General features: G+C 40.3%; 1 protein-coding gene across 16 annotated transcripts in view; it reads left to right on the top strand.

Moving 5' to 3' along the window:
• Positions 1-11372, top strand: part of cadpsb (Ca2+-dependent activator protein for secretion b) — a 66054-nt gene extending 54682 nt beyond the window's left edge. For 7 of the 16 annotated variants that reach the window (XM_040002387.1, XM_040002403.1, XM_040002381.1 and 4 more), the window contains 11 exons: positions 757-913; positions 1026-1167; positions 1926-2087; positions 3371-3526; positions 3680-3827; positions 3934-4008; positions 4132-4215; positions 4471-4503; positions 4673-4780; positions 9726-9830; positions 10074-10250. In XM_040002387.1, the coding sequence (XP_039858321.1) occupies positions 757-913; positions 1026-1167; positions 1926-2087; positions 3371-3526; positions 3680-3827; positions 3934-4008; positions 4132-4215; positions 4471-4503; positions 4673-4780; positions 9726-9830; positions 10074-10250 (1347 nt within the window). Of the gene's footprint in view, positions 1-756; positions 914-1025; positions 1168-1925; positions 2088-3370; positions 3527-3679; positions 3828-3933; positions 4009-4131; positions 4216-4470; positions 4504-4672; positions 4781-9725; positions 9831-10073 lie in introns of all 16 variants that reach the window. The other 9 variants (XM_040002380.1, XM_040002470.1, XM_040002468.1 and 6 more) reach the window with 3 other exon arrangements.
• Positions 11373-12757: the final 1385 nt, after the last annotated feature.

Here is a 12757-nt window from a genome sequence, read left to right as displayed (position 1 = left end):
CGGAAAAGTCATTCGGTATCCACAAATATAACCAAATATCTTCTCAAATTAAATAACAGGGGACGTCTAATGGACACCCGTAACAGAGAGAAGCAGCTGGACTGCTCAAAGGTAGTAAATCAGTCTTCTGGCAACTCTGTTTACACTCGATTTTAAAATGCTAACCAGATCACAGATAAACAAATGCAAATAACTACAGGCAGGTTTTGCAATTACTGAAATCATTTGAGAGGGTGGTCTGTGGTGCATTCGGCTTTATATGTTTTCTACTATAACAGGAAATGTATCATCAATGCTTGGTTGAGAAAGAGAAGCGCTAGGTTATACAGTGATGCTAGCAAACTTGTGCATTCGATTACTGTGTGACTTGCCAATTAGTGTAGGTAATACAAAAAGCCCACTTAAAAACCAGGAGTGTGCCCTGCCTCTTACCCTGTGCTGTGAGACCCTGGTAGTCTAGCTGCTTCCCTCTGTTTCAAGTGTTTAAACTAAGTAAACCCAACCAGCTTCTGACTTTAGCTTCATATTCAAGTGTAACATCCAACGTATGAAAAATCAAGTCCCAGCAAGAAAGGGTAAGGATATTTGCCGAAATGCCAAACTGTTCTCTCAACACACCAAACATGCATCAACCCAGTGGTATTTCCTTTTAAGAGCGATACTGTCCAGTAGTGTTTATTATTCCCTCCTTTCCCTCTCATCTTTAAACAGGAGGACTTGTTCACCTGTTTGCTTTCCCTCCTGCTGTGTCTCTAGGCATTTGCATGGTGGACAGACCTTATGGTGGAACATGCAGAAAACTTCCTGGCCCTCTACGCCATCGACATGGATGCCGCTCTGGAGATCCAGTCACCTGAGAGCTGGGACAGCTTTCCCCTTTTCCAGCTGCTCAATGACTTCCTCCGGACAGATTGTAAGTTCATGCAGTTGGCCCATCTTTATGTTTCAGCTACCTTCAGGTATTTTCATCTAAAAAAAAAAAAAGTATGATATCCTTTTGTAACACGCTTTTTCCCCCCTCATAGATCATCTGTGCAATGGAAAGTTTCACAAACATCTTCAAGATCTGTATGCTCCTCTGGTGGTTAGATATGTGGATCTGATGGAGTCCTCCATCGCACAATCAATTCACAAGGGCTTTGAGAGAGAGTCCTGGGAGCCTGTAAAGTAAGGAGCTTCCGTCTTTATAGCTAGGCTGTAGGATGGCTGGAGATGCAAAGCTTTTTTATGCAGATGACAGACTGACTGACTGTGTGGAGGCTGAAAAATCTGGTAGCGCAGCTGTAATGTTCATCCAAGCTTCCTGTAGCTTCACTTTTAAAGAACGAGCCAAGTGTGGGCTGAGCAACCTCTTTATCCTGTAGAAGAAATTGGTTTTTTATTCTGAAAATAGTGCTTGATTAATGTATGTCTCACCAATTCTCGCCGACACATTGGGGTCAGGGCAAAACATAGTATCCCTGTTGTTCTGTGTGTGAACTAACATTCATGACGTGTGCTTTGACATGTTACCAGAAAAAAATTTGCCTCCAGTGTGTTATGTTGCTACTTTATTTGTTGTGGCTTTAATATGTCTGCTTTCACATTTTCCTTTCATTGCAAAGATTATATTTAAAGTGTATTAAGGTAACCTGTATTTTCTTGGTCTTTATTCGTGTTCATTTTTTGGGTTTTCGGTATTACTTTGCTTGTCTCTATCGCTGCATTTAATACTTTATGTGTGTGTCCAGCTCTCTTTACTCTTGAGTATTTTTGTAAAATGTGAGTCTTTGACAGTTACCGTCCCTTTTATGTGCGTTACTCTTTGTTCCAGTCTTCACATATTTTCAGATTTTACTTTTATGATGAGTGTTACATTGCTTTCTGCAGCTCCCACGCCACTGTTATGGATTCTTTTTTTTTCTTTTTGTCTGTCTTTTCTGCAGGAGTTTAACAAGTAATCTGCCCAATGTGAATCTACCAAATGTGAACCTCCAAATTCCCAAAGTACCAAATCTGCCAGTGCCAGTAGCAGGACTATCAGTTAACCTTCCACAAATGCCTAGCTTTTCTACCCCGTCATGGATGGCTGCTATATATGACTCTGAGTGTGTATTCAACTAGTTCACTTTAGATTTACTGAGAAAGCAGTGATAACTTGGTATGAAGATGCCCATGAGTAAGGACAATTAAAAAAGATTTGCCAAATTTTGAAATTGTAGCAAAAAATGTAAATGAAGTCGAAACTGACATTTAAATTCAACAAAATCTGAATCGGTTTTCTCCTGTGAATACTTGCCACTTATTGCTGTTCATGTTCATGCCAAGGTCACTGAGAGGTGTTAGAGTAGATGGGGACGTGCTTTCTAAAATGAGAGGCTGTAATGCTCTCATTTGTCTCAACATGCATGCTGTTGAGCTGAGGTGTGGAGATACAGGCTGAAAAAAAAATAAACGAATCAAGCAAAAAAAAAACCTAGTTCTAAGGCTATTGGAGTTCTACCGTGCAGAAAATGTTCCCCATTTGAAACATCAAGATCTCCATTGTACAAAATGTGTATCTCCCCAGAGTTGTTGTCCACAAACATTTGCTCTAGTGATGCTTAGCGAATTGTAGATTGTACATGGCCGTAGGTTCATCTCTGACCTTGACCACCTGCTAGTAGTCTGATTGGGAGGGCAGACAGAGCGGCTCGGAGTGGAGATGATAAAGTGGAGAGGCTTAGAGGCAGGAGTTCAAACCTCTCTGCCTCTGTTTTTATCTCCTTTCCTTCCTCACTCTAAATGTAACACTTTTCCCAATCAGCTCTACTCAGGATGGCTAAAAAGGTCTGCATGGTTTGTTTGATAATCCTTCCAGGGGTCCCACCAGCCTGGGGACATGGATGTTGAGAGAGGGCCTGTGATGAGTGAAGCCAATTTGGAGATTTTTTTAAATGTTTTTTGGACACTGACTATAAATGCCTTTTTTTTATTTTTTTTATTTTTTTGCACGCCCTCCCTCACTTCCTCCATTCCCTACTCCTTTGTGTGATTAGCTGCTGTATCTGCAGTGACTTTACCTGCATGTGGCCACTTCACATACCAGTCAATAATCATACTCTGTAGCATGGTTATTGATCTGTTACAGTAAACCCTTCCCGCTCCTTTTTCGCCCATAAACTGACTGTCCAGAAACTCCTGAACAAACAGGAAAGGAGACACGTAGGTGGACCAGTCAGTATATGGCCAGAGCAAAATTGTGTTAAAAAAAAAAAGTGTAGCGGCACAGCATCCACCTCTGCTCCTGCCACTACAACCCCCACCCCCTTCAAACCTTTAATCCCCCCCCCCAGGTAACAGGTTGACATTTGTCTTCTGACCTGTGTATGTGTGTTTGGGTCAATGGCAGTAATGGCTCCGGGACATCGGAGGACCTCTTCTGGAAGCTGGACGCCCTCCAGACTTTCATCAGGGACCTGCACTGGCCTGAGGAGGAGTTTGCCAAACACCTCGAGAGCCGCATCAAGCTCATGTCGAGCAACATGATCGAGAACTGTGTCAAACGGTGTGTATTTTGTATTTGTGTGACTGTGCGGGAGATGATGACAAACTGCGAGAGACACAAAAGCTCCAAAATGCAAAGAGTTTGTTTTCTGCATAATGAACATCTGCAGCACATTTTCATTTTAGAGTGTATCATTTTTAATTTGCACTGCAGCACCAGGATGGCATTTGAGTCCAAGCTGGCAAAGAGCAGCAAGTCCACAGATTTCCGCATCTCTCCAACATTATGCACCATGTTCAATGTGATGGTGGACGCCAAGGACCAATCAGCAAAATTGTGTGCTATGGAGATGGGCCAAGAGGTAAAAACTTCATCTGGGGCAATGATTGCATGTTGGACAATGAGGCTTTGTGCTTTTAATTTGCTGACGTGAATACTTTTGTTGGAAATTCTTCTGCTTTCCACAGAAACAGTTCCACTCCCAGATAGACGAGCTGATTGAGGAGAGTGTGAGGGACATGATTCAGCTTCTGGTTGCAAAGGTGCAGCTTCATATCAGCTTACTTTGATAACAATAGCAGAAAAAAAATAATAATAATCATATTTTTAAAAAGTCAAGTTAAAATATGATTATTAGATTGTTCATGATTCCTCTCGTTTTTCAGTTTGTTGCCATATTGGAGGGAGTGCTGGCCAAAATTTCCAGATATGATGAAGGCACTCTCTTTTCTTCATTCCTTTCATTCACGGTAAGATTTTTCTTTCTTCAGTCCCTCAGTTTATTTTTCTTGAAAGTATTCTTTAAAAAAATTCACTTTATATTCTGAAAAACTGAATGTATTTCCTGAAAGCCTGCTTTTTTTGTCTCATGGGGGGTTAAAAAAGGGTAAAAGAACTCTAGTTTTGTATCTTTAATAGTAAAATATTCCAAGCCCTAATGAATCTGACGATAATTAACATTTCACCTTTCAGCCACTGTTTGACGGTTTTGTTTCGACTTTCAGGTGAAAGCTGCTTCAAAATATGTGGATGTACCTGTAAGTTTAACAGCCTCCGACTTTCCTGTTTTGTTTGTGAGCATTTAGAGCTGAACAAAATATCATCTGAGTGATTTTGTTCTACCTTTTTGAAGACAGTAATTATTGGTACAGCCGCTTGTTTGCTCTTCTCCTGAGTCGTGACCCTATTCTTTGTCTGTTCTTATAGAAACCTGGAATGGATGTAGCTGACGGCTACGTGACCTTTGTGCGCCACTCTCAGGATATGCTTCGTGATAAGGTCAATGAGGAGGTGTATATAGAAAGGTTATTTGATGTAAGTAAGATGCCGTCTCCTCCTCACAAAAAGGGAGGGGCCTTCCAAAATGTGGCAAAACAACAGGGCAGAGAGGGATAAGTCCCATTTTGAGACCAGGAAATGTATTTCTGCCTGGAAGAAGAGGCTTTTCTGATCCCTTCTCGACTTTTCTGTCTCTCTGTCTCTTTTCTTTCCGAATCTCAGCTGCCCTCTGCATTCTGGTGTGCATTGCCACAGTGCTTTTGGGCCTTTGTGTATTAAAAAATCAAACTTTTACTTACCAAAGAGTCCATAAAAGCATCCTCAGAAAGGATTATCTAAAGCAGTGCTCTCTGTGGAAAGAACAGAACTGTCCATACTGATCATACGCCAGGACACCAAGTTCTTGTATTTTTTAAGTCACCACTGTCCTCTGCTTTCAGATGCTTTCCACACAAAACATGTCAGCCTCCTGAATGAAAATAAAAACCCACTCAGTCCTTTTGTTGTCAGTCCACAGTGAAGCACCTGTGCCGTTTCTGTGTGTGAAATGAAAATGCTGGGTGAATGATGCACTGCTGGACGGGCCTGGGTCAATCTGAGAGGCTGACATGGCAAATACCCTTGATCTGTTAGAACAGTGGTTCCCAACCACCCAAGGAAAATGCGATCAGTCATGACGATGATGATAAATATGAACAGAAAGGAGACATCACACCCCCCCTTTTTTTAATTACACCCCGAGCAGTCTGTTGCGCAACTTAGACTGAGGTGAGTGAACAGCAGTGTAAGCATAAACCAAATTTCATCATTTAGATAAAATGCAAGAGAAAGATGAAAATAGATGCACTGGTAGTAAAAATGATAACCTGCAACAGACTTTTCAGTCCTAAAGTGCAAATTTATCTTTGTAACACCTTTTAAATAAACATTGCAATTCAAAGCATCCCCCAGGAGAAAGTAAAAAAGGGAATAAAATGAACACAAAATGAAAACATGCTTTGAAAAAAAGCTAAAACTGAGTAAAAAACAGAGGGTTATAAGTTCGGGAGTCTAAGGTATTGGGAAACAATGCATGTTTGACTCATTAATGCTTTAATAGGCAATTACAGATCGCTTTTGTTTAATCTTTTAATAAAAATGAATTCAATTCATGCTTATTTATATATCACCAAATCACAGCAGTAGTCAGCACAAGGCTCTTTATATAAAAGTAAAGACCCTACATCGATGTACAAAGAAACCCACTGATCCTCTGCTAGGAAGCACTTGGCGATAGTAGTGGCAAAAAACACAACAATAAAAAAAAAATTCTCTTTTAACACAAGCAAACCTCCAGCAGGGCCAGGCTCAGGGAGGGGCAACCATCTGCTGCGAACAATTGGGGTGAGGGGAACGAGAAACGAAGGGCAACGAGACATGACAAACAACAAACCGGACAAAGCACAAAAGACTAAGCTTTTTCAAATATAAATATAGTCCTAAAAACAGCACAAACGCCTTCTCCCTTTTCTATTGTTGTTTTTACACAATTGATGAGAACAGATGATGAATGACTTCCACCTGCTCGGACCAGGTTTACACTTTTATGCTCTGGGGGCATTAATAGATCTACTTTAGCTTTCTATTGTTAGTATTCTGAGGTCCGAGCCATTTTTAGTCAGTTTTATGTAACTCCCACGCTGCTAAACTGCAGCTGAACTTCCACACGGCTGTTTCCATTGCCTCCAGGGATTTGAAACATTAATGAAAGCAACCTAAGAAGAAAACATGATGCAGGTTAAAAAAGTATAAGGTCTAATGAGGGTTCATAAAAAGGCATGACTTGGATGTGAATTGTTGGGAACCAGTGTGTTACAGGGGGAAGAGAGCACTGTCTTACCAAACATAATCCTAATGGGATACATTGACATAAATGTGTCCTCCATGTGTGATTCAAACAACACATAATGCTGTGATGTGTCTGCTTCATGTCATTTAGAACCTGTTTGTAAAGACCTGTGTCTCCACAGGCGTGTGATTGCTTTGTGTGTCTGACAGATTCTCAGTTCTTTCTGTGAGGCAGTGACGTCACGTTTTTATGTCTGACAGACAATGGTTTTCTATTTTTGTGCCAGATGAATATGACTTTTTTTTTTTTAATCTTCTTTTTTATTTGGAGCCAGGAGTGATGCTGTTGTGAAGTGGGTTTTGCGTTTGTCTTTGAGGTCCACACTGGCTCCCCTGTCTCCGTGTGTCCTTAATTTTTTCTACTGTGGAGCTTTTTACCCCCTTGTGTCCCCCGTGTGGCCCCAGAGTGCCCAACTGAGATCCTAGTCAGCACCGTTGTGTTGAAATTGACTTTTTTTTTTTTGTTTTGAGCTGTGAGTGTTTCAGTTTTAGCAAGTTCGAAGCCGTCAATGTTTTTTCCTTTTTGATTTGAATGCATTTCCATTCATTCATTTGCATGCATGTGGAAGTCGTTCCTAGACGCTGCATAGGCTCTACTTTATCTCTCTTTCTTACGCTGATTTATTTCAATCCTTTTAATCTCCTGTTTTCTGATTAACTTCATTCCTGCTGCCTCCTCTAGTCAAAAAGTGGCACTTATCTCTAGCGTTGCGTTGCCTTGTTTTATCACATTATGTTGGTTGGCATGATTTTAGAGTCAAATAATCTTCCTGTGTACATCTTCTAGCATGACCCTCCTCAGAGTTCTGCCTCATTTGCACATAGAGCAGTCGTCCTTAGCACGTACTCAGCCACTCACCCACCCACCCACCCGCGAAGTCTGCATGCACTGCACGCTCAACTCGACTGTGAAGTGGACAGGCATCTGCAAGTTCAAACCTTTCAACCATTCACCTAATCCTGATCTCAATAAACCTCAACCTAAAAACTAAAAACACACCAACTAAGCTAACTCCTTCCACCTCTAATTCGGGCCTTGTAAAGCTTCTCTGCGTTCCTGCCTACTCACAAGTTTAAAGTTGACCTTTTTTGGAGGTATGACGCCCGTTTCTATCAAACATGGGTGCTGTTCTCTTGTAACTTTGGTGCAGTCTGGAAAATTGCCACCCCAAGGAAACGAGAGAGAAAAAGGTACAAGAAAACAGCACCGCTGCTCCCTGCCTGCAAACCATTTACTCACTCTCATTCTATTTTTCTTTTGCTAATGTACCCGTGTCAAAACTATAATTTCAATTCCCCATAGTAGTTTTCTATCCACAGTGTAGGGCATTTCAAACGCAGCACCGCGTTTCCACTTGAATAAATTATAAATAAAGGCTTAGTAATTGCCTTCAGTAATTGATGGGCCATGCAGCTGCTACAAAATATCGACTTGAACATTTTTTAGAAGTTGAAAAGGTAATTGCAGTTCAAGACAGATACATTTTTCAATGCGTTATGACTTCCCTCTTTTTAATTAATTCCTTCAAGTCGCTGTAATATCAGTGCACTCAGGAAAATTCCATAAACTTGCTCCTTCCATCTCTTCGTAGCGCTATAAATGCAGTTTCCTTGTGTAAAAGGTAAACGTGTGTCTGTTTGTGTCCTTGAGTGTGTTGGGATCACTAAATGAAATTCAAGCAGTTTCCATTTACTTTAGTAAACATTACATAGAATTTAATTTGATTCCATCTGTTGGTTTAGTGCGAAGTGTCGTTGGGGGATTTGACACCAAAGAAGCTCTTCTGTTTTTTTTGTGTCTTATTGACCACTGGGATAAGCTTGTAAGTCTGTTGTTTAGTAAAATGACCCGAGTGCATATTTCTATGACAGGGAACCTATTTTGCTCATTTCAAAACGATATTTTAATTCTTGGATATTGTTACTGTAGCTTTTCATGGTTTACTGCTCAGAATAATCATCTTCTGTTGTTTAATGGCCTTTGGTGGAGCCGCTCAATTCACCCACTGTCTAAAAACAAGCTGTCTTGGCTCCCTTTACCCTCCCTTGAAGCCAGTTTTCTTCTGATTGGTTGCCCCTCACAGACATAAGGTGGGTAGAGACTCTGTGCTCACAGCCACATCTGTGTCTGAGACGACCAAATTAACTATATCTCCTCACTTTTAACATCATGACACCGAGTGTTTAGAGCAGTGTGGATCCTGAGTTTTTGGCACACAGCTCAGTAAGGTCTGCTTTTACTTTTAGCCCTTAGTATGACAATAATTGAATGTTTCTTATGGATGAAGTCAAAGCAAGGAGACAGTTTATTGCTTCATGTTTTATGCTAAGATAAGTTTTGCACTAACATTGTGCAGTTTCTCTTACTCAGACCTAAAAAGCATGTTAATTATGTTTGAGCTTTTTGATTGTACTTACCTATTGTTAAAGCCAGACTAGCTGTTTCACCGTTCCCATTCGTTGTGCTATCCTACCTAGAGACGTTCCACCAGTTTTGATCTTTTCATCCAAATTAGAGACCCCCCAAAAAGTGAGAGAAATGTTTGAGAAATGTAGCAAGTCTAATGTTTTACCATACAGTTTGAAGTTGTCACCACTTCAGTGCACCAGCGTTAACTTCCAAAGTTTAACTTTGATTTCGGCTCAGTGATTTATATTTAATGCTGTCCGGAACTCCGAGTTAAAAGCACGCGATGAAGAGATGAGGCGATCTGACATGTAAAAGTTGGAGTATTATATCTTTTAATCTACGATCAAAAGAAACAGTTGAAGCACGTCCATGTTCTGTAGCTTGTAATACTTCTGTGGCTCGTGAGATTTTATTTATTTTGAACATGATTTCCCCTTTTTCGAAAATCTCTTAACTTCCATTATTTGCTCGTTCTGATTCATGCAAGAATGGCTTTCTTGTGAAGTGCGATACAGACTTTGTACTGAGCTTCAATCCGAGTGACTGAATGCTGATGTTATTATGAAATGTACATGTTTAGTTCTGGTTTTATACCTGCGCCTTAAAGGTTAGTTTTCTGTCATGGTGTCTTTAGTACGTGTGTGGGTGTGTGTTTTGCTGGAGAGTGTTGTGTTTGTGTTTCAGCAATGGTACACTGCCACCATGAACCTGCTGGGGACCTGGCTCACTGAACGCATGGATCAGCAGCTCCACGTCTACCAGTTAAAAATCCTCATCAGGATTACAAAGGTAAGGTGTTGATAAACTGGAAACTTTTTTTTGTCTACAAATCCTAACTTGGTCTATCTTAGAGCACCGTGGGTTCACATGGATGGGTTTTGGACTCCTGCAGCTTACGTGGTCCTTTAAGATCCAAAAGCTGGCCCATGGTTTCACTATTTCTCTGACTTCCATGTATCTCATGTCAACTTTCTTTTGTAGTAGACACAGCAGGAAGCGTGTCACGTGACATATATATTTGTCTTCTTGCAGAAAAAGTACCGGGACTTCCGCCTGCAGGGTGTCCTCGACTCCACCCTGAACAGTAAGATGTACGACACGGTGCGCAACAGGCTGACCATGGAGGAGGCCGCTGCTTCGGTGAGGGAAGGAGGCATGCAAGGCATCTCCATGAAGGACAGCGACGAGGAGGACGAAGAGGACGACTAGACACCGAGACTTCAGCCCCGGCCTCCCTCTAGGACCCTCCCTCACCCCGACCCCCTCCCTTTCACACTTTTGACTTTAGCCTGGTTACCGATGCATGTACCAACTCAGATAGCCACTCTAGGACCTCTTTGTCAGCTCGAAATGCCTATGAAGGAACTATTAACTATAAAAATAGTACTTATACTGAAGAAAATCAAAATAAAAATGTTTTAAAAAAAATAACCATGATTGGCAGTTTAGCTGTGTCATGATAAAGATAGCACCTATCTTGGATTCATTCATTTCTAAATTCATTTCTATGTGTTACTAAGCAATATGGAGAACCATTTGTTTGACAATGTTGAGTGAGATTAATAGGTGTGTCCCTGTCCAATGCAATCCTATATGGCGCTTCTTTGTCGTATTCTACATTCATTAATGGTACATTGTCGTGATGATGAGTGTGTGGACCCTTTTCTTTGTCTCGTCTGTTTTTAAGTGAATGCCAACTGCTTCGAACTGAAAATAAAACCTCTGTATTTGTTTACGGCTGTTACAGATAAACCGTCGTCTACTCACTGTTCTTAACATCGACAGTAAGTCTAGACCTGCATTTTTTATCATGTGTCAATGCTATGTGATCTCATCTCAATTACGAATTAGACATGGTTCAACAGGAATCTTGAACTTCGAGTGGGTATTCTAGAGATGCAATATTCTCATAGCTCCATTTTGATAACTCGGGAGATTCTATTTTTATTTCAACATTAAAAGGCCTTGAAACAGGTTCTATTTTAATTGAGTTGCACTTTTACAAGGAAAAAGAGCAAAAATAATTTTTTTTATTAAAAAAAAAAAGTTGGTCCGTCTTTGTTCTGTAATTGTGTAGAATGAGATGTCTGGCATTTGTTTGGGTCTCACTGTTGTTTTGTATATATTATATAAATATATATAAATATAAAATGCTGTACATTGCATTCTGAGCCATTGCTGCATGCCCGTGGGTTTCCCACCCTCCCCAAACGCTTTCTGTTTTCTGTGTGAATTAGCTGGTGGATTCATTCTTGCTTTTGCCTTATGAAAGCCAACAGTTGTAATATGCAAGAGCTGTGGCCTCTAAATAAAAATTACTGTACATGTGCATCACCTGTCATGTTTCCTAAGATGTACCTGGGACACAACCATCAATACTGAACACAAAGAGTTCCTGGTGCAAAGTAACAACATTTAGTAGTTTTGAGTATGAGGATATCCGTGATCTTTAGATTCTGTAATATATGTTTTTCCCCTCTGTATTGCAGTTTGTACATTCATACAGGACTAAATTGAGCGTGTGGACTGCTAAAAGTTAATTATGCCTAATTTGTTCCTAGCACGTATTTATCCATTTTAACCTTTTATATAGTGACAGTTCAGATGGAGAGCAAAACGAAAGAGAGAAAGAGTAGAGAAAAGAGCCCGAGGCGGACTCAAACCCACCCCTAATTTACAATACTTTTAACAGTGCCAATTTCTGCCAAAATAAAGTGCGGCATTAGGGGAAAATGAACCTATGGTGCCATTTCAGCTCATTCGGATTTTCAATTTTATGCCACTTCATATGTCTACTCCACTACATTTCACAGGGAAATATTTCAGTCCACCACATTTATTTCATAGCTCGGGTTACTCGATGTATTAGGATTTTACAGTCATTTCATCATGAGTATAAATATGAATTAGAGGATGTGATAGGTTGACACGGCAGTGTATAAAGATTTAAATGAGCAAATCACTTGCATATATTAACACACAGGATTGTGCGTACTTCTTCCACCACTGTTGTTCGCCGAGAGTGTGACAGCAGGGGGCGACATGGAGAGCAGGTTCCTTATTTTATTTTCCATACTTCATGTAATACAAGGATGCAGTGCACCCAAAGCCAGACTTTATTCAATGCAGAGCAATACAATTTACCTAAATGACAGTATATTATAATATGGTATATAATAGCATCATAGGAATAACTATGATACTGTCATATAAACACGTAATGTGACTGACAAAACCTTTTTTTTTTTTTTTTTTTGAATTTTCGTAAGTTACAGATTAGAGTTAATGACCAGCGTAGCTGAAGTGATCCGAGACCAACATATCTGATATCTGATCTAAATCGTCATGGCGGATCTCAGGAGGGCAGCTTCGTTTGTTGGAGTTTTGCTGAGGTGTTTTCACAAAAGTACAATCTGTTACAGGTCCTCTGTACAAACCAAATCTTTGTATGAAAATATAAACTTCTATGATCACAAAGGTTACAGATTTTTTTTTTTTCCTTTTTAAGTAAATGCGTGAAGCTACAGCACTTGTGTTTCAAATGTGAGCAGAGAAAGATGCTGGCATTCACACTCACACACACACCAACACGAGGTGAAAATTTAAAAATGAAAAAAAGTTTCGATGTGGAGTTTTGATGTTTCTCCAAATGTCAGAGGGGTTTCAATGGATTTAGCAAACTCCCGGGTGGAAAGGAAACAGATGTTATCAGATGA

The sequence above is a fragment of the Simochromis diagramma genome, unplaced genomic scaffold (assembly GCF_900408965.1).
Source record: "Simochromis diagramma unplaced genomic scaffold, fSimDia1.1 OVJJ01000320.1, whole genome shotgun sequence".
Lineage (NCBI taxonomy): Eukaryota > Metazoa > Chordata > Actinopteri > Cichliformes > Cichlidae > Simochromis > Simochromis diagramma.
This window is presented reverse-complemented; position numbering and strand designations above follow the sequence as displayed.